Source organism: Erpetoichthys calabaricus, chromosome 14 (genome assembly GCF_900747795.2).
Source record: "Erpetoichthys calabaricus chromosome 14, fErpCal1.3, whole genome shotgun sequence".
Classification (NCBI taxonomy): domain Eukaryota; kingdom Metazoa; phylum Chordata; class Cladistia; order Polypteriformes; family Polypteridae; genus Erpetoichthys; species Erpetoichthys calabaricus.
In genome coordinates this window covers 105260036-105282892 of record NC_041407.2, presented here as the reverse complement: position 1 = coordinate 105282892, position 22857 = coordinate 105260036, and the positions used below count along the sequence as shown (strand labels likewise).

Below are 22857 nucleotides of genomic sequence, written 5' to 3'. Positions count from 1 at the left end.
AGCTTGGAATGTCAATATAATGGAAAGACTGGGGGAGACAGCAATGTTTGGATCCTCTATTTCCTGATACACTAGATGGCAGCATCCCTGGGTTAGGATTCCCACATGGACACCTGCAGGGCATGCTGGGACCTGTAGTCCGTTAGGGCACTCCTGTTGGGTTCTATGGGTCATCGTTACTTTCAGGGACTTCAGTTTAACCCGGAAGTGCTTCCATCGGGCCACACCCTAGCACAAGAAGTGCTCCTGGTGATAGATAAAAGAAGTAAGTCGGAGTCGAGAGGAAGGGGATGACATTTGCTTGGAGGAAGAGGAGTAGGATGGAGAAGAAGGAAAACAACAACATCTTTATTGTGTGGTGAGCTATGTCATATGGAGGATTCGAGAAGGGCCTGTAAAAGGTACTGGAAAGAATAAAATCATTGGATTTGAACCAGTGACTGGTTGCGTCCAGGGTTTGGGGCTCTGTGGTACCCCCTGTCTTGCATGCCACCCACCCTGCCCTGTCCAGAGATTGTTCCTGCACCTTGTGCCCTCTGCTTGCTAGGACAGGCTCCAGGTTCCCAGCGACCCCAGCTCTGGATAAGCGGATTTAGCAGATGGATGGATGCTTTCTGTCTTCTCTGATGGGCAAGGGCCAGGCGTGCTGTCTCGTGTGCAGAGAGGCGATTCCACCTCTGGCTGTAGGCACACGGAGGCCTTTAAAAAGGTAAAGACGTCCAACCGATCTGGTCTGCTGAATTATAAACGGCCGCCCCGCCGCTTAAGGGGGGCCACGACTCGGTGACATGTCTGGGAGTCACTGCGCTCTAATTGACTGCACGGATGGCACAAGTGAACCTCTCGCAGATCAATGGCACGCAGACGTCTCATTAACAGTTCGACAGGCCGAGTCTTCTCGAGTAGCTGCCTCGTGTTTCGTTCTCTCCTTTGCATCCCTGAGGGAACGCAATAAAAGCAGGCAATCTAAACAGCTTCGAAATCCCTTTTAAGCTAAAAGGGTCGTACTTAGACTGTAAAATACAGCTTTGCGGGGGCGGATGGGGATTTCGATTGCCACAGAGAGACAAGTTTGTGGCTCACTTTAACTGGCACGCTCGCTAGCATGGCGGCTTGAAAACGGTTTCTGGCCAAGGAAGAAATCAAAGATGCCATCATCAAGGGACCTGCTGCCCCTCACTGAATGCATCCTTTGAGACCAGGAGCCAGGGAATGAGAGGGTCCGCACGTCCGTTTCCATTTCAGATTGCAGTCCGATGCTTTATCCCCCTTCTACTGGAGTTTGTGACACGCTCTTAAAAATGATGCTAAGATGGCACTTGACTGGGTTGTGTGGTTCCCTGTGGCTCCGTTACTTTGACAAAAGCAATTTGATTCTGGGATGGGGTCTTTGTGTAGGACACTGGTTCTTTGGCCTTTGAAAAGGTCCCTAATATGTGGGCAAAAGAGAAATCTTTAATGACTAGCAGGATAAGAACAGATCAAGAACATCTGAAATCTGTGTACTTTTGATGATCAGATGACCATCTTGTCCAGATTTTCACCAAATGTACAATCAAGGGCACTCAATGGGATGAAATACGGATTAGTGAATAGTACTGGCCAGATGTTTCAGCTTTCAGATGGCAACCATGAGTCTGTTCTGCTGACCAGATGTTTTCCTACTCTTTAGACCAGCTGTAAATCAAATATAGTGAGGTCAGACTGCTACTGTCCAGATGTTCACGTTCTAGTGGCTGATGTGGCACCCTGGGGCCAGATGGTCATTACTCAACATCACTGTCCAGATGTGTTCATCTCATCAGCCTTTGACCAGCTGTTGACTATCACATATATAAACACATAGGCATAATGTGAAATTCTCTACTGGTGTATCATGTTCCAGATGTTAACCGATTGTTCTGTTCTAATGTTTGTGAATCAGAGCTAATCGACAGTCCTTATACACTCTATCCAGCCTCAACATGGTCATATACTTCATAATACATACAGTACTGCTAGGCTCATTAGTAAATGCTACTGGCCACACATGTAACATTATATGACATGGACCAACTGTTCAATGACACAACATGGCCCGAAATGAAGAGCGCAGGCCACACATGTAATGCTTCAAATGCCAAAGACTTCCTCAGTTTCAGACGCCGAGGGTCAGACGTTATGTAGAACACACTGCTGGCCAGATATGTAAGCTCCCGAGCTTTTGACCCGTCCAACTGTGTCACATATTATCCCAATTATCGTCAATATGTGCAAATCAAATGTGCTTCTAACTAGAAATCACTGGAGATAATAAGCATGTGTGAGTGGAGCTGCCTTTATCCCACCGCTAACACCATTAATACAAATATCAATGTATGCTCCAAGATGATCATGGTGAAGGCAGGCATTTCTTTGGGGTCTGACTAAATCTCATAAAACTTGTATGGAGCGCTGATCTTACAGCTTTGCTGTCTAAGGATGTGATAGATAGATAGATAGATAGATAGATAGATAGATAGATAGATAGATAGATAGATAGATAGATAGATAGATAGATAGATAGATAGATAGATAGATAGATAGATAGATAGATAGATTAGAGGTCTCCGTGACCCCTTGAACCCTCAGACTCGACTCCAGACACCAGGTAAAAGTCCAATAATTATATTTATTTAGACAATACAGTGCACCAAGCACCCTCCTCTCCACAATACTCAATAATCTCAATAATAATAACAATAACAATAATCCTCCACACTCCCAGACACTTAGCCCACCTTCCTCCCAGCTCAGCTCAATGTCTGGGCGTACCCATGAGTCCTTTATACCTCTTGACCCGGAAGTGTTTCTCCCTTCTGTCCATGTGATCATGAACACTTCCGGGTCACATAAAAACTCCTTTCTTCAACCCGGAAGCACGTCGTTTCCTCTTGTCACATGATCATGACGCACCTCCGGGTTATAGGGCAAGTAAGAGTCCGGCAGTCTCCCCACAGCGACTCCTGGTGGTCCCCAAGGTATCCAGCAGGGCTGTGCATATAAACTACAAAGTCCATGAGGCCCTGCTGGAATTCGGGGAACGTCCACGCTGTTGGGAGAGCTCCATCTGGCGGCCTGGGGGTGAGGGCTGGAATATTTAGCCGGCCACACCCCACAATAGATAGATAGATAGATAGATAGATAGATAGATAGATAGATAGATAGATAGATATGAAAGGCACTATATAACAGATAGATAGATAGATAGATAGATAGATAGATAGATAGATAGATAGATAGATAGATAGATAGATAGATAGATAGATAGATAGATAGATAGACAGTTTCATCTGTTAATATTGCATTGAGATCCTGACATGATTTAATCAAATCCGCATCACTGAGACATTTTATTCTCTCATAATTATAAAGAAAACCAAAGTAATCATAATGACCTTTCATTTGGTCAAAGCGCTCAGTCATTGATGATATCGCTTGGTCAAGCAATACATCAAGTATTGGTTGATCCCGCGCTTTGTAGTCAAATTTTGACTCAAATTGTCTGCGCACTCTTCTTCTTGGCCATAGCGAACGCCCCTAGCCCCAGTGCCCTGTTGCAGTGTCCCTGCTCCGGGAAAGGGCAGTAAGCTTAGCATTAAACTTCGTAGTACAGATACGTAGCTTGCGTCGATCTTACCAAAAGAAAAACCCTCGAATGATAGGGCCCCGGGCAACTGCCCTGCTCACCCATACCTAAGAACGGCCCTGATTATGGTGCAGTCAATGTTCCCGGCTTGCGAGGAGTAGGTGAAAGCGCAGAGTCAGCCATCAGCATCAGCACCAGCTCTCCTCAGGGCTGTGTGCTGAGCCCTCTGCTCTTCACGCTGTACACACATGACTGCGCCCCCGCCCACCACAGCAACACCATCGTCAAATCTGCAGACGACACCACTGTGGTGGGGCTCATCTCTGGGGAGGAGGAGTCCATCTACAGGGACGAAGTGGAGAGGCAGACAGCGTGGTGCACTGACAACAACACAAGTAAGACCAAGGAGATCGTTGTGGACTTCAGGAAAAAGGAAACAGACATCAAACCACTCTACATCGGAAGGGTCTGTGTGGAGAGAGTGTCAGACGTCCGCTTCCTGGGAGTCCACATCATGGAAGACCTGTCCTGGGGTGTGAACACAGCTGAGCTGGCGAAGAAGGCTCAGCAGAGAGTCCTCAGTAAAAATAACATCCCCCAAAAACTGCTGGTGTCCTTCGGTCGCTGCTCTATCGAGAGTATCCTGTGCTAACTGCCTCTACGTGGGGCTTTCCAGCTGCACAACAGCGTAGAGGAAAACAATTTAGCGGATCGTAAAGACTGCCCAGCAGATCATCGGCTGCTCTTTACCCTCTCTGGATGATCTGCACAGCTCTCGCTGCCTCAGGAAAGCAGAAAACATCTTCAAAGACTCCTCACACCCTGCTCATGACATCAGGTAAAAGATAGAGGAGCATCCAAACAAAGACTAAGAGACTGAATGACAGTTTCTACCCTGTTGCTATTAGGGCACTGAATGCCACCTGATCACCTCCAATACAGCAGTGCAGTAGATGACATCTTGTGTAATAGTGTTCATGTGCAATTAAGGTCTTATGTTGAATGTTTGTGTTCTACCTTATTTCTTCTTTATCCTTTTTTTAATTATATTTTAGTTATATTTTGACACCGCAGGGACTGCACCTAATTCCGTTGTATTTGTTACAATGACAATAAAGAGATTCGGATTCTGATTCTCTGCAGTGGGCTGGCGCCCTGCCCGGGGTTTGTTTCCTGCCTTGCGCCCGGTGTTGGCTGGGATTGGCTCCAGCAGAACCCCGTGACCCTGTAGTTAGGAAATAGCGGGCTGGATAATGGATGGATGGCTGATTTTGATTCTGAGTTTATTTATCATGTGTTTTGTTGACATTAATTCACCTGCCACTTCGCACAGGAGAAATTCTTTCTGAAAATAAAACGGCGCTGATCACGAGACTGACTAGGTCATCATACAAGATCAGCATATTGTTACTAGCCAATCACTTTTGCTTTAAAAAAAGTCATTTAACAACAAAGCGATACAAACCTTGTAAAATTCCAGAGATGGCAATGTCTCTACTGAACTACAGGTAGGCTGGTGAAGAGAGTCTGCCAAGTAATGAAAAGCTAAACACACTAATGTGTTTTTGTATATTTTCTATATTTATTAATTTATCTATATTATAGTCAGTCAGTCGGTCATTATCCAACCCGCTATATCCTAACACAGGGTCACGGGGGTCTGCTGGAGCCAATCCCAGCCAGCACAGGGCGCAAGGCAGGAAACAAACCCCGGGCAGGGCGCCAGGCCACTGCAGGACACACCAAGCACAATTTATGATCGCCAATGCACCTAACCTGCATGTCTTTGGACTGTGGGAGGAAACCGGAGCACCCGGAGGACGTGGGGAGAACATGCAAACTCCACACAGGGAGGACCCGGGAAGCGAACTCAGGTCTCCTAACTGCAAGGCAGCAGTGCCACCGTGCCGCCATATTTATTAGAATTATAATTTATTAATATTGAGAAAATAATCCAGGAGCAGAATTATGTTTTAAAATATTTGCCCCCCTTTTTTCAAATTTTCTCTCTAAAAATAGATAGTTGAAATATTCTTTTTGTTCTTAACATCAGCCATATCATACATATGGCATTTTCCTGCCTTGCATCCAAACCTGCTGGGGTAGGCTCCAGGTTTCCTGCCATCCTGCTCTGGATAAACAGGTTTAGATAATGTATATATTGTTCCTAATCTCTGATGCCATCTCTGTCGCTTTGTGCTCCTCCATACTCCCATTACCTACTCTTGCTCTGCTCATTAAGGGTTTACTGTTCTTATGGTGGGCTATTCACGTCTCACTGCACCTAACCTTGACACTAAATGCTTGTTTTTCTTTGTTTCCCTCAATACAGCTAGGTGGGGTCTGCACACTGACTCAAGCCTAAGAGTCCTGTTCTTCCTAAGCCCCCGTGAATTTCAAAGTCACACCTGTCACATCACAGTAGTATCTCTTTTCTTATTTTTGATATCTTTTTAGGCCTGCAGGTGGCAAAATTCTGTCTGTAAATTGTATGTGCCCGAGATGGAATCAGAGATCAATATGGCTGGTAGAAAATAACAAATAAGTCTTTAATAATAATTCTTTGCATTTATATAGCACTTTTCTCACTACTCAAAGCACTCAGCAATTGCAGGTTAAGGGCCTTGCTCAAGGGCCCAACAGAGCAGAGTCCCTATTGGCATTTATGGGATTCAAACCAGCAACCTTCCGATTGCCAGTGCAGATCCCTAGCCTCAGAACCACCACAACAAAGCCCAGTATGGGAGATTTTTGAATGCAATATTGAATTCATTCATTATAAGCGCATTGTCTTGGAGTAGGATATGAGTGGTTTACACATTTACAGTAAAAAAAACGCCTCAAACCTTAAAATTCACCTAAATTTCATTACAAATTTGCCCATTCTGGGCAATAAAAGGAAAAGATAAAAAGTACCAACAATCAGCGCATATTTGTTCAGCACAAATAACACAGAAAATATTTAAATAATTCTAATTGTATAAAATTGTTCATATTCAGTATCTGGTTTTGATTATGCTTGTTTTTATAAGACAAAAACAAAACCAGATAGTAAACCATGTACCGTATTTCCCCAACGATAAACCGCCCCACATTATAGGCCGCCCCATTCTATAAGCCGCAGAAAATGCCCATTTATGTTTTAAAACTCTAAGATAAGCCTCCTCATGTTATTAGATGTAATTAAATCTGAAGTAAAAGCATGTAATTTGGCACACCCCTGTAGGCCTTTGCAACTCTATAGTGACATTATAGTTGAGCGTGAACAATTAAATTGATAAAATTTTGCACTTACCGATATCATGCCGCAACGCAGGTCCTACACTGCAGAATTTAACCTCCAGGTCGTTGCTTTCATGAAAGAAAACGGCAATCGTGCAGCTGGACGCAACTTTCAAGTAGATGAAAAACAAGTGAGAAATTGGCGGAAAGATGAGGAAGCTTTGCACGCGCTTCCGCCACATAAGTGTGCAAGGCATACAAGGGAAGTAAAATGACCAAACTTGGAGAAGCGACTTAAAAAATGGATTCTCGGGCAGCGTAAGAACAATCAGATAGTTTCAACAATAGCCATCAAAATGAAGGCATGAGGAATGGCGACTGAAATGTTTTTAGATAGGCCGCCCCATTTAAGCAAACCGCACCGAACACGCAGGTTTGTAAAATTAATGTATAAGTTGTGGCCTATCGTTGGGGAAATACGGTAGTTAAGTAAGCATCCACTACAATATCCATATCTATAAAGTGTACAGTTCTGTCTGATTGTGACACAAAAGTAAACTCCATAGTAGCTCTTTAACCATACTATAAATTACTAAAACTAAAACTGAGACTAACAGATATCAAAATAAAATTGAAATGTCTTTGTGAAATAACATTAAATTAAAACTAAAAATACACGATGAAGGAAAACTAAAACTAAACTGAACTTCCAAGTAAAGTTAGAAAAAATATAGAAATAAAAACTAATATAAAACGTCAAAACTATAACAACCTTGGAAGGAACGCTTTCTGCTTTTTTCTGTTAGTGAGTGCATTAAGTGCAGGTGGGTCACTGTCCTCATCCTCCCAGCAGGTGGTACTGTTGTGCAGAAAATAGGCAAGTAGCGCCTCGGCTCAACAATTGACTGTATTGTTTAAATGTTGTTAGCAAAGTCAGCTTAGTTGTCACAATCAATTCTTTTCCAAGTTTCCATGATATGCTCAATGCAATTTCCTATCTAGAAAAATATAATTTTTGGATTATGTGAAAATTTGACCCCAGGCGAGGCGGACCTGGAAGCACCCGAGTGGCGGGCATAAAGGGCACAGAAGAAGCTAAAGGTCCTTTTAATAGGCAACTCATCAGCAATTGGTGTTAAGAGGCGAATTCCATCCATCCATCCATCTTCTGCACTTGCCAGGTCGTTACAAAATGCATGTGATGAACACGTTTCTGTTTAATGGCGATCAATAACTAATTGTGACAAATGCAGCTGGGTGCTGACTGGGAGATAAAAGCAGCGCCTTACAAGAATAAATCTCATCTGGTTTGAAACAAGCCTAAAGAAAAATGAACAGCTGCCAAAAGCTGGTGCCGCTTTGGGAGTTTAAGTCCAACTTCTTCACTCGGCTGGACAATAAAACTTCAATGACTTTTCCAGAACATTCTGCACGTTTGTGAAGCATGTCGCTCTTTTCGACTTATTTAAAAATACCCCTTGCCCACCACTACATTCTTGGTCCAAGCTTGCAAAACCAGTTGCCATCCAACCTGCAAGGCTGGAAAAAAATATGTTTTGCCAAACCATCAGGACCACCCAAAAAAAGACATCAATCGATTTCAACGAATGCAGCTGCCAGAATCTTAACTTCTTCTTCTTCTTGTTTAAGCTGGTCCCGTTAGGGGTCGCCACAGCGGATCATCATCTTCCATATCTTACTGTCCTCGTCATCTTGTTCTGTTACCCCCATCACCTGCATGTCCTCTCTCACCACATCCATAAACCTCCTCTTAGACCTTCCTCTTCTCCTCTTACCTGGCAGCTCTATCCTTAGTACCCTTCTCTCATCTCTCCTCTGCACAGGTCCAAACCAACGCAATCTCGCCTCTCTGACTTTGAGCTGACCCTCTAATGTCCTCATTTCTAATCCTGCCCATCCTCGTCACACCCAATGCAAATCTTAACATCTTTAACTCTGCCACCTTCAGCTCTGTCTCCTGTGCCACCGTTTCCAGCCCATATAACATAGCTGGTCTCACTACCGTCCTGTAGACCTTCCCTTTCACTCTTGCTGACAGCCGTCTGTCACAAATCACTCCTGACACTCTTCTCCACCCATTCCACCCTGCCTGCACTCTGTTTTTCACTTCTCTTCCACAATCCCCATTACTCTGTACTGTTGATCCCAAGTATTTAAACTCCTCCGCCTTCGTCAACTCTACTCCCCTCATCCTCACCATTCCACTGACCTCCCTCTCATTCACACACATGTATTCTGTCTTGTTCATACTGACCTTCATTCCTCTAACCTCCAGAATGTTAACTACGGAAAGAAAATCTGAGCACATCACCCCAGTCTGAGCATCGTTGCACTGGTTACCCGTGCCATTTAGAATTGACCTTAAAATACTGCTGATGGTTTTTAAAGCCTTCAGTAATCTGCTCGATTTTATATTTCAGAATGCCTGCCACCTTACACTCCCAATCGTAACCTTAGATCTTCAATTGGGTATCTGCTTAGAAGTTCAAGAGCTAAACTTTAAAGAAGTGGTGAGGAGACCTTCTGCTGTTAGGCACCTCAAATCTGGATTAGCTGACCGATAGAAATTCGCCAGGCTGATACGGTGGAGCACTTTAAAAAACGGATAAAAACTAACATGGCTTTCTCAGAGCTTCATTTTAGTGTAACCCGAATATTCTGTATATGCATGGAATTATCACTTTAAATCTTGGCTCCACACTCCATACTAACCCCTACTTTCTCTGCTGTTCTCTTTCCGTTTTTCTGTGGTGCCAATCTGCGTCACCACCACCTGATCAGGGTGCCATGCAGTCCCCACATTGATGGATTGAAGGCCAGAGGTCCACATGACCAGCATCATCTAATTCTTTCATGACGACTGACTGGTAGAATGCCCAGTGGGAGCTGGGTGGTCTTGTGGCCTCTGAACCCCTGCAGATTTTTTTTTTTTTTTTGTTTTCTCCAGCCCTTTGGAGTCTTTATTCTTTGTTACTTGGTATGGCATAATCTTATTGTTATATTTTTCTTTTTTCTTTCTTCATCTTGTAGAGCACTTTAAGATACATCATTTGTATGAAAATGCGCTTTAGAAATAAATGTTTTTGTTATCAGTATTTATTTTATATAGTGCCCTTCTCATTAAGAGCAAATAAAAAGAAATTTCCATTCTTTTCTATCAAGTCCATGTACAGTGGTCTACACTCTTGAAACAAAGATGCCAGAGGAACTATTTTTGCTTCACCAAACGAACCAACCACATGAAGGTTCCAGAAAAGAAAACTGTTTTTAGATCCATCATCGTTTCCCTAAACAGTCATAAACAGACGATGATAATCGATTTGTAAAATCCCAATAGCTTCCTGATATAAGAGGACTCTCACTGCCTGCACTCACACAGGCCCAGTTCAGGTGTTCTTGATCTGTTCTTATCTTGCCAGGTCGCCTACTAAACATTTAAAGATTTCTCCACATATTAGGGACATTTTCAAAGTCTACGGAACCAAACTCATGTTGTCACACTTGTGCGCCTGGGGATCACTCGGCAGATGAGTAAGCAATCCTACCCCGAGATGAGAGGGGGCGCCGTCACTAACGGCTTCGTCTCTCTCTGTTCCCAAAGTCAGGGAGGAAACGCCCAGTGAGGGCAACTGACTCCGCCCCTTCCTGAGAGGCAGGACTGTTTAAACAAGGCGCTCACAGAAGGCGGAGTCTCATTCTGGATCGACTCTCAAAAGAGGCGGAGCTCCCAGACTAGACTTGATCACAACCGCGACGCCTTGCTTTGTACTGTAGGCGCCATCATGCGCTGTTTCGGTTTAAAGTTTTTCCATCAATTAAAACGGGGCGACCCGGCTGCTGCCCCAATAATTATCAGGATCCGGTGTCTTACCTCGCATGACCAAAAAGTGCAAAGAACCCTTCATATAATGAGACGGTTCATCCACGATGGTTCTATCTGGACCCCCCACAACCCGGTTAAGTGCCCTTTTTTAATGTAATTTTTTTTAAGAGTGCACATGTGAACTTTTCATGCCAGCTCAGCCCAATCCTCCCCCTGGATTATGTGACGTCTCTGTTAAGGACAATCCTAACAATCATCTTAATTCGCTTGATTAAGTTCACCAACCCGAACCCCGCCAGCCGAAACCGTCCAATTTTGGCTAGAACAAGCGTCTTGTTCTTTATCTCCTTTTTCTTTCTGTTTCTTTCATTCAAGCCAAGAATACAGCGTCTCCATCTAACAGCAAGTCCAAACGCTGACTTGCGGCTCGGAGTCGCATCCCCAGGACGACTCTCATCTCACATTCCGCCCGCTTTGCCATTAAATATTGACTGCCCCACCCCCTCTCCATAAATTATTGGATTTAATACAGCTCTATAAATAAATTAGTAAGGGTCAGCAATAGAGACAGTACACACACACACATCCCCCCACCCACCAAACCCCCTCACTCCCAGCCAGATAAATTCCCCCCGGGACCCACGCAAGTGAGGCGGAGACGGTTCAGCGGCGCTCCGGCTTGTGAAGCTCAGCGTGGCTTTGCCTTTAGGGGATCCAGTCATTCTGCATACGTTTATGAGATCTGATTTGTTTATTCGGAGGAGGGAATGAACTGAAATAGAGCGGTTAGCGGTGCACTGATTTGGCCATCATCAGAATTCAACTCTGCGCCCCCCCCCACACTGAAACAAACAGACGCACACTTGGAGAGGAGATCATCTGCCGAAGAGAAGGAGACCTCATTGACTAATGAACTGCTAACGCGGCTTCCGATGGGCTGCAGAACCGAGATGGGGGGGGGGGGGGGGGGGGGGGGGGGGTATTGTTTGAAAAAAGAAAGAAACCATCAGAGCTGGGCGTGCGCAAGTCGAGAGAAAAACAGACGCTCAATTAGAACTCCAAGTGACAAATACAACTTCACGACTGCGCTCACTCCTGGCTGTGCCGAAATGCGCCGCTTTGATGATCTGAATCACTCAAGTGAGAATTCTGTGTCTTGGGCAACAATTAGCGCTGCTCATTTTCATATTTCAGTGTTAGTCTGCCGAAGGCACGAGCCGTACATGCTGGGACATGGGCAGCGGCTCCGTTTAAAGGAAAACTGTTATACAAAAGAGAGAGTAATGGATAGCAATGCATACTGTAGCAGAGCATAGCATCACGATTAGCAGGACACATTATAGTATAGTATACTGTAGTATAGTACAGCATGCAATGAAATGTCATTGCATGGCATGATGTAATGGTAAGGCCTGATATAGGCATGGCATAGCATCACAGAGGGCATTACAGTTTGGCATGACATAGTATAGTATAGTATAGTATAGTATAGTATAGTATAGTATAGTATAGTATAGTATAGTATAGTATAGTATAGTATAGTATAGCATAATTCAAGCACATCATTAATTTTAGCAGATATCATGAGCTTAGCCCCACTGAGTCCTACATGAATGTCAAATCAAAGAGTGTGTGGGGGGGGGGGAGTGGCTGGATCGCACTGATTAGGGGTTTAAGCCCCTGAAGCCCCTGACAATGATGACACTGGTACAGTTGGCATAACATAGGATGGTGTACTATAGTATGAAATGTTACTGCATGGCATGTCGCAACAGGAAAGCATAGTATATTATAGATGTGAACAGCACATTGCATTATGGCAGAGTGTGACATGGAATAGTATAGTATATAGTATAGTATGAAATGGAATGTAAAGTATAGCAGAACATTGTATGACATGATATAGAAGTATATATTATGCTTTAGTTAGCATGGCAGAATGCTTAGTACAATATAGCTTGGAATGTCACAGTATGGCATGGTGCACTAGTAAAGCACAATATAGATGTGACATAGAATCAAACAGCACTTTATAGTATATGACAGTGTGACATGGAATGATATAATATAGCATAACATAGTATGGCATGACATGGAATGGTTTAGTATAGCATAGCTTAGTATAATTTAGCATAGTAAAGAACAAAATGATGTGCACTTTCATTGATTGGCATTGTATGGTATAACATGATATGGAATGCTATAGTATAGTATAGTATGGAATGTCACAAGGTTTGGCACAATTCATTGTAGTATAGTATAGTATAGTATAGTATAGTATAGTATAGTATAGTATAGTATAGTATAGTATAGTATAGTATAGTGTGGAATGTCACAAGGTTTGGCACAATTCATTGTAGTATAGTATAGTATAGTATAGTATAGTATAGTATAGTATAGTATAGTATAGTATAGTATAGTATAGTATAGTAATTCATGGAAAAGTATGGTATGGCATGACATGGAATGATAAGCTACGATATAGCTGGTATGATATTGAATGCATAGCAAGTAGCATAGCAAGTTATACAGTAGTATAATATTTTATAACACTTTACAGCAGGTACATTTCAAATAAGAATACATGGTCACACACCATACTTACATAATGCAAAATGTTAATTATTTCCTTCACCTTCTGAACTTCCCCAGTCTCATCCAGTCCTTGCAGATACCAATCCTGGATGGGCCTGTAGTGCATTGTATGGCCCACATTAATGCCCATACCCACACAGTCTGGCCTGCCAGTCTCTCAGGGGTGTGGATGAGTGTGATTGGCAGCTCCCAACTGGCCCAGGATGAGTAGGACGGTCTATGGGAATGAGTGTGCCATGACATGGATTGGCATCACATTAAGCATTGACTTTTGCTTTGTGCCAAATGCTTCTAGAATGGTCTCTGGTAATCATGCCAACATCTCTTGGAAGACGTAATCTAATAAAATTGATTATATTATATTATATGTGGCCCAGAACTGATGGAGGCATAATGTGATATGAGAAAGAGAAAAGCATTCCGAGTGCATCCAGAGAAAAGAACAGCGCAGCGTTTCCGAGTACAAAGATGAACAACATAAAAAGAAAAGGAGTTGTGGTTTACCTCATTCACTGCTCAGGAAGATAAATCACTTGAAATGCATAATTTATTCACAGGGTAATATGGTGAGAAATGTAAAGGGGAGCACATGAGCAGGTGTTGAAGGATGGAGGGGGAGGATTGTAATTAAAATGACTTTTCTGCAGATACTGGAAGAGGGAAACATTAATTAGTTTTGGACTCGTATAATTCATAATGGAATACAGCAGAGAACAACACAAGGTTTGGCTGAAATGTGACAGATAGGCACGCAACGACTGGCACGGTCCACTCTTAAAAATGCCGGTGCTTTAGCAGCACTTTACTGGGCCGTGTGGTTCCATTGCTTGACAAAGGACAGTTTTATTCTGGGAAGAGCCGTTTACATATGAAGTCGGTTCTTTAGGCTCTAAAAAGATTCCTAATATGTGGGCAAAACCTTTAAAATATTTTATGTGTAGTACAGTAGGCAGGATACAACAGATCAAGAACACCTGAACTGAGTCTGTGTGACTGTATGCAGCAAGAGTGCTTTTAAAATCACAAATCTGTTGTCATCTATTCATGGTTGTTCACTATATAGGACTGCTTAAAGATCAAAATACATGAAGGTTCTTTCCGGAACCTACATGTGGATGGGTCTTTGGGGCTTTTGGGTTTCAAAAATGGTTTCCCTATAACATCACTCTGAAAAGCCTCTTTGGCAGCTTTATTTTTAAGAGCATAGGTGACATAATGAGATAACTAACACCATTAGGTGGTCATAGCATTAATCACATATGTTGTATGGTATACCAGAGCATAACATAGTGTAGTGTAGTATAGTATAGTAAAGAAAAGTACAGCAAATGTATTGCATTGTACAGTATGATTTTATATAGTATAGCCTAGCAAATCATAGTACAGTACAGCATGGTTTGGCATAGTATAGTATAGAAAGGCAAAGTATAGTATAGCATAATATGCTGTGGTCTAACCTAACCTAACTTAGTACAGTACAGTATAGTATAGCATGGCAAAGCTATAGGCATAACATAGCATAGTATGGTATAACATAGTATTGGTATAGCATAGCATAGTATGGTATAACATGCAATTTTATTGTATAGTCTAATATAACCTAGTATAGTATAGTGTAGCCTAACCTAATCTAGCCCAGTATAGCTTAGCATAGTATAATGTGGTATGGCATAGCATAGACAGTGTAGCGTAACATAGTAGAGTATAGCATAGCATAGTACAACATGGACTTTTGTTGTATAGTATAGTGTAGCATTGAAAAGTGTAGTATAGTACAGTACAGAATAGTACAGTGCAGTAAGGCAAGGTATAGCACAGCATAATATAGTACAACATGGAATTGTATAGTATAGTATAGCCCATTTTAGCTTAGAATTGTATAATGTGGTATGGCACAGTATAGTATAGTACAGTAAAGTATATCATAGCATATTATAGTGTAGTATAGTATAGTAAGGCAAGGTATAGCACAGCATCGTATAGTACAACATGGAATTTCATTGTATAGTATAGTATAGTATAGTCTAGTCTAGTCTAGTCTAGTCTAGTCTAGTCCAGTTTAGCTTAGTATAGTATAATGTGGTATGGCACAGTATAGTATAGTACAGTAAAGTATATCATAGAATAGTGAAGTATAGTAAGGCAAGGTATAGCGCAGCATAGTATAGTACAACATGGAATTTCATTGTATAATATAGTATAGCCTAGTATAGCATAGTATAGTATAGTATAGTATAGTATAGTATAGTATAGTATAGTATAGTATAGTATAGTATAGTATAGTATGGAATTTTGTTGTATAGTCTAATATAACTTATATAAGTATAGTACAGTACAGCACAATACAGTATAGCATTGCATAGCATAACATAACAGAGCATAGTGGGCTAGCACATAAAATGATTATTTAAGAGTAAACACCCCTCATCACTATATTAGCACACAGTAATAAACATAAGACAAGATTATCTTGTAAAATGTGTAACATGCAAAAAATTGGAATTTAGAAAAATGAAAGCTCACTGCATCTTTAGCAGAACAAAGTGTAATTCGTAACATTTAACAGAAAATGCCAATGACCCGATGACATCACACAACATTCCATAAACAAGTTTGTCCAGTTTGGGGTCATGGAAGACCAGAGCACATCCTGGCAGTAACCATCTCTTGATGTGATGCCAGTCCACATCAGTGCCCGCTTGTGCACACACACTTGCACTCATAAAGGTGGTCCTTTAGATTCACCAATTCTCATGCACAGCGGGGCGGGTGGCAGCTCTACCTCCCAGATCCTGTGCCCTGGGTTCAAATCCCTTGTTACCCATGTGGGTTTTGCCCTTTAACCCGGTGTCTGTTTCGGTTTACCACCCTCATCCTCAAAGACGTGATGGTGATTTCAGACTGACCACTCCAGGGCTGTTTCCTGCCTTGTGGCCACTGCTGCCCGGGTCGGCTGTAGCCGCTGTGATTCAGCAGGTGTGAGAATGTTGCTAAATTGGGATGCTAGGGAATAAAGCAGAGTACTGGGAGAAAACCCCAGAGAGATTCGGGGAGATCATGCCAACTACTTACAGTGGCAATGCCCAGTTTGTTATTCTCAGGTTGGGTTCATCTAATCAGTGCCCCCTCGGTTAATGATAATATAGTGTGCATTAAAATAAAACCCAGCCAGTGTGAGGGTCATTAGACCTTCAGACCAGCAACAGTTTATGATGGGGACTTCTAATTTGGACTTCATCCGAGACTGATGTTCAAACCTTGACTCCCACCTCGTGACTCCAGCTGGACGCTGAAGGCCCCTCTGATGCCCCCTTGAGAGTTGCAGCCTGGCTTTTTAATTTTTTTTTTTTTTTTGTTTCTGCTCAGCCTCGTCTTCATTACTGTAAAGGGCACTAAAGGACATTACCAGCTCCTGGCACACATGCCCATAATCGGCAGGCGTGTACGCCATGCGGCTCGCTTGTGAATGTATTCCCCTTAAACGCTCACAGACCAAATAAGAAAATCAAAGGCCATCTTCAAATTAGAGCCGCCATAAGCACAGCCGAGCTGCGGCCGCAGCAGAAAATGCAACCGAGTGCAGCATGGAGGATGGCCCGGGTTTTGTTTTTTTTTTTCCTCTCCTCATTTTGACTTCCTAAATTGAGCCGACACCTGGGGGGTTTGGTTCTGCTAGCAGGCCTGTCAGTTTTTGTGCACTGATCTGCAGAAAAGAAAGGATTTTAGCTTGGAGCAAAAGAAAGAGAGAAACACACACTCACCAAAGACATTGTCCGACTCTCCTGCCTTTGAGGAAGACATGGTCTGTGGAGAGAGGCAGAGCACAAGCAATCAGGCAGAGGCAGGTATCTGAATTCCTGAAGCCCAAACAAACCCCCATCAACAACAGCCCCCCCCACCCCCCCAAAGCCCACCACCTCCACCAGGGCCTTCACCTGCCTGGCAGCGGCAGACAATCCTCACACTTGTGTACTCCCAAATCACCTCATTTGCTCCGACAACTGGAGCCACGGAATGCCAAAATACAGACAAGCGTTGGGCAGCAGCCTGGTGGCACAGAGCTATTAGTCCCAGCCCGGGCAGAGTTCACATGTTCTCCTCATATTTGGGCATGTGGGCGAGTGTGCCATGCTGCAGACTGGCATTGAACCCACAGTCATACCATGCTTAGTACCCAATGCAGCTGAAATGTGTTACATGAACTGAAGAAATCAGTTGGACATTATACATTATAGCAGGGTGGCATTGGGGCAGCTGGTATCACTGCCACCTCATAGATTCTGACTTTGATTTTCACATTGTCTTTGTGGAGATAACTTGAGAAATTTTTCCACGTCCTCAAAGACATTCAGGTTAGGTGAATTACTGACTTCATAGTGGCCCAATGTGAGCATGGCGGTGGGCATTTTCAGGAGAGTGCCCTGCAGAGACTGGCACAATATCCTGCACTGAGCTCAGTGCTACTAGAATAGGCTCCAGAGCACACATCCCTGACTTGGAGTAAGCAGGATTGAAAAGTTTGATGATTTTATATTATATTATTTTATCCACTGCAGTGGGTTGGCACCCTGCCCGGGATTGGTTCCTGCCTTGTGCCCTGTGTTGGCTGGGATTGGCTCCAGCAGACCCCTGTGACCCTGTGTTCGGATTCAGCGGGTTGGAAAATGGATGGATGGATGGAACTCTCTCTAATAGCAGTGCTCTGAACTCAGCCAGGCCGGCCAGTTGCTCCCACAAGTACTGAGGGGTTGGAGCAGATAGTTTTTGTCCCGGCTCGGCAGGAAGCAGATAACTAATTTTTTGAGATGAACCGACGGATGGCATCCCAAAGCCAAAATAAAACAAAATTTAAATGAAGACAACGACCAGGGAGGCCTCGAAAATCAAATACGAACAGAAAGAGACTTGTGTTTATGTGTTTAAAGGAATTATCAGCTGAACGGATAAAGCTTGGTGCAAATGCTGACCGTTCATGCTAATGAACTTGAGGTCACGACCCCGGAGACCACACCCCTAAGAACGCAGGACGCCACCTAACGACGGTTATGTAAAATGGCGTCTAATACACAAGCAGCACCAGAGCCCTTCAGTCAGGTGTTATAATCCACAAGGACGACTGTGGTCGGATTGTAGCCCCTGGTCACAGGAGTTTTAGTTTTTATCATTTGGTGTTATATTGCAGTCGACGCCATCTGAATGAGGTGTCAGTCCATCACAGAGCCACACTCTGCATACCCCTCCATAGTATTAATCCCCGAGGCTGATTTAGAATCAGTCAGTCAACCTTAATGTTCAACTCTTTAGGAAGTGGGAGGAAAACTAAAAGAACCAGAGGAAAAAAAACAAACAAAATTGGGGTAACGTGGGAGTCCTGCTGTGGAATCCATGAGGCCCCAGCACGAAGCACTGAGCCACCATGCTGCACTGTGCCATGTCTTGCTATGCTACATTATATTTAATTTATTTTCGTGTAGTGCTCTTCACTGTGTACAGGCTCAGAATGCCAGCACCACTCTCCCGATATAACAAGATAAGAAAAATAATCAAATCATACATCACTTATGTAAATGAACGCAGCAATTAGGAGGAGCACAGGAAAGCTAAACTATGTGATCAAAAACGTGTAGTGTTATAAATCAAACTCAGTCTTTGTGAATCCAACTTTGTGAATTTCCCATTGGGATTAATAAAGTATCTATCTATCTATCTATCAGTCACAGCAGATTATTCTGGGTGAGTGTACTACACGTTTTCTACTGTACTCTCACAGGTGGTGCAGTGGTAGTGCTGCTGCTGCTTTGCAGTAAGGAGATTGTGAGTTTGCTTCCCGGTTCCTCCCTGTGTGGATAGCACTTTGAGTATTGAGAAAAGCGCTATATAAATGTAATGAATTATTATTATTATTCTACTGTAATACAATACAATTTATTTTTGTATAGCCCAAGATCTCACAAATTAAATCCTTACAACTGCTCCTTGTTAAGTTTAGGGCAGATTTCAAAATCCTCCTTTTAACATATAAAGCATTAAATGGCCGAAGTCCGGCTTACTTGTCTGAACTTATCATGACTTACAAACCAGAGCGCACATTAAGATCTCAAGATGTTGGTCTGCTTAGGATTCCAAGGATTAATAAAATAACAGTGGGGGGTCGAGCTTTTAGTTACAGGGCCCCTAAACTGTGGAGTGGTCTGCCTGCTACTATAAGAGACACCCCTTCAGTTTCAAATCCCAGCTGAAGACTCACTACTTCAGTTTAGCACAACCTGACTAGAGCTGCTGATTAACTGTACAGACTGCATCTCTGTTGTTAGTCATCAGCTCTAAAACATAAGTAACATGATAGTTAGAATTTGTTACTGACCCTCACCTGTTCTGTTTCTCTTCTCGGTACTCCAATGTGGCACTTGGTGCCCACTGCCCACCTGCCAAGTTGTTCTGCCTGCCTAAGGTAAAGTCATCTCTGATGGAGGATCGCAAGAATCGTCGGGTAGAGGGGGTCCTTTCATTGGATTGGCTGTCTCAGCTGTGGAATGGCTAAATGGGGGAGGCAGCTTGATGGCTGAGGTCTCCAGGACTCTAAACTAATCCAAATCATATTATGGGATATCATCTACTGTTGAATTCTGCTCTGTACTTGTAAAATTTTTATTTTTATACTGTATTGATTATTTGTTCTGCTCTGTGTATTGTATTGTATTGACCCCCCCTCTTTTTGACATCCACTGCACACCCAGCCTACCCGGAAAGGGGTCTCTGTTTGAATCTCCCTTTCCTGAGGTTTCTTCCATTTTTTCCCTACAAGGGTTTTTTTTGGGAGTTTTTCCTTGTCTTCTTCGAGAGTCAAGGCTGGGGGGCTGTCAAGAGGCAGGGCCTGTTAATGTGCTGTACTGTACTATCATTGACTGCAGTAATGTTTAATGCGCCGCACTGTACTATACTGCACTATACTACACTCAGCTCAACTCTGTAGTATAACACACTGATTGAGGGTAATGGCAGCCTGTTCTAAACAAGTGCAGTGCAGATTTCCTGCAATTCTGGTCCATTGACTGCGGTGCTGAAGGGCCGGTGGTGCAGTGAGAGACACTGAACGTGGTGGGGGTGTCCCCCTTGGTGCTTCACGTGGTGGTTGGTAAGGCGAGGAAACTCTAGCCCTCCACCCAAGAGCCAGCCTTGCTGTGTTGTGCTGGGCTTACCTCCTTTATGCTATATTCCTATAAAATTAAGTATATTTTATTCAGCTAAGCTAACATTGATTGTTCTGTACTGTACTCTACTTTACCACACCATACTCAACAGCATCATACAATATCAATGTGAACTCATGGCAGCTTACTCCAAGTGAGTGCACAGCAGAGTTATCACTTTATTGTGTTAGACTGTACTGTACATTACTAATGCATACTGTACTGTACAGTAGTATACTACACCTGGCTTCACTGTGCTGTGCTATTCTCCATTATACTATGCTACATTAAACTGTACTCAATTGTGCAAACTTCAAAATGTATTGTGCTATACTGCCCTATCTTCCATTACATTGGCTACATTATACTTTACAATTTTAAAAACTAGCTGTCCCCCACAGCTCCACCCACGTAGCAATGAAACGGGACAAACTTTAAAAATCAATAAACAAACAAACAGGTATCACTAGCTAAGGAGGCCAAGGTACACTCCAACACGCGGCGACAGGTAGAGCGACTCGAACAGAGGATGGCATGTGAGTTAGGAGGTCCTTGCCCGGCTCCCCACTCCTGATGTCACGCTCTGATTAGCGTGAATATATCGCCCCCTGCAAACGAACTATGATTCACAGCGCGATGACAGAAGTTGCAAAAATCAACCAGAATGTTTAGGCAAATTCTAGAAAAAAAAAATAACCCGATCCAAATCCGTGAAGTAGTTCTCTCGTTCGCTAACTAAGCAGCTGTAAGGTGCACCCCGAGGCTGGCGCGTGAATAAGGAGGGCCCCGTCCCACCGCGTCTCTCTCAGATTCGAACACATAAATCGGAACCGCAAGCAAACTTTGATACTGAGCGTGATGAAAGAAGTCGCAAAATCAAACGGAATGTTCAAGCAAATTATAGAAAAAAACAATCAGCTCTAAATCCGTCAAGTCGTTCTCTCGTGAAAAACGGACAGACAGATGTTGGATTTTATATACAGAGAGATGTATTGTGATGTGCTGTACTGTACAGTACTATGCTATCCTCAACTGTATTATAGTATACCAACTTGGGGTCATAACAGCAGATTCCGGGGGGTGCACAGCAGTTTATCTGCCATACTGCACTACACTATACTACATGACAGTATACTATACTGTACTATACTAAAGCATAGTGTGCTGCTCTGCTCAATACTGTATTGTGCTTCACGGTGTTATGCTGTACTATTCTCCATTGTGCTATGCTACATTAAACTTTGCTATGCCAAACTAAAATGTATTGTGCTTTACTGTACTATACTACAAATGTGTTGTGCTGTACTGCACTACACTTAGCATATTATACACAACTGTATTATGTGATAGATAGATAGATAGATAGATAGATAGATAGATAGATAGATAGATAGATAGATAGATAGATAGATAGATGATGAAAGGCACTATATAATATATAGGTAGATAGATGGTGAAAGGCACTATATAACAGACAGACAGACAGACAGACAGACAGACAGACAGACAGATAGATAGATAGATAGATAGATAGATAGATAGATAGATAGATAGATAGATAGATAGATAGATAGACTATATAATATATAGGTAGATAGATGATGAAAGGCACTATATAATAGATAGATAGATAGATAGATAGATAGATAGATAGATAGATAGATAGATAGATAGATAGATAGATAGATAGATAGATAGATAGATAGATGCACTATATAATATATAGGTAGATAGATGATGAAAGGCACTATATAATATATAGGTAGATAGATGGTGAAAGGCACTATATAACAGACAGACAGACAGACAGACAGACAGACAGACAGACAGATAGATAGATAGATAGATAGATAGATAGATAGATAGATAGACTATATAATATATAGGTAGATAGATGATGAAAGGCACTATATAATAGATAGATAGATAGATAGATAGATAGATAGATAGATAGATAGATAGATAGATAGACTATATAATATATAGGTAGATAGATGATGAAAGGCACTATATAATAGATAGATAGATAGATAGATAGATAGATAGATAGATAGATAGATAGATAGATAGATAGATAGATAGATAGATGCACTATATAATATATAGGTAGATAGATGATGAAAGGCACTATATAATATATAGGTAGATAGATGGTGAAAGGCACTATATAACAGACAGACAGACAGACAGACAGACAGACAGACAGACAGACAGACAGATAGATAGATAGATAGATAGATAGATAGATAGATAGACTATATAATATATAGGTAGATAGATGATGAAAGGCACTATATAATAGATAGATAGATAGATAGATAGATAGATAGATAGATAGATAGATAGATAGATAGATAGATAGATAGATAGATAGATAGACTATATAATATATAGGTAGA

General features: G+C 42.4%; 3 protein-coding genes across 3 annotated transcripts in view; 2 read left to right on the top strand and 1 right to left on the bottom strand.

Annotated features, from left to right (window-relative positions):
- LOC114664509 (pyruvate dehydrogenase (acetyl-transferring) kinase isozyme 2, mitochondrial-like) overlaps window positions 1-22857 on the top strand; it is a 905310-nt gene that overhangs the window by 129203 nt on the left and 753250 nt on the right. The window lies entirely within an intron of this gene.
- The window catches only part of LOC127530166 (uncharacterized), a 341522-nt gene that overhangs the window by 141084 nt on the left and 177581 nt on the right, over window positions 1-22857 (top strand). The window lies entirely within an intron of this gene.
- Window positions 1-22857, bottom strand: part of samd14 (sterile alpha motif domain containing 14) — a 101994-nt gene that overhangs the window by 73477 nt on the left and 5660 nt on the right. The window contains exon 2 of the mRNA XM_028819969.2: window positions 17030-17072. Within this exon, the coding sequence (XP_028675802.1) occupies window positions 17030-17069 (40 nt within the window). The 5' untranslated portion in view covers window positions 17070-17072. The remainder of the gene's footprint in view (window positions 1-17029; window positions 17073-22857) is intronic.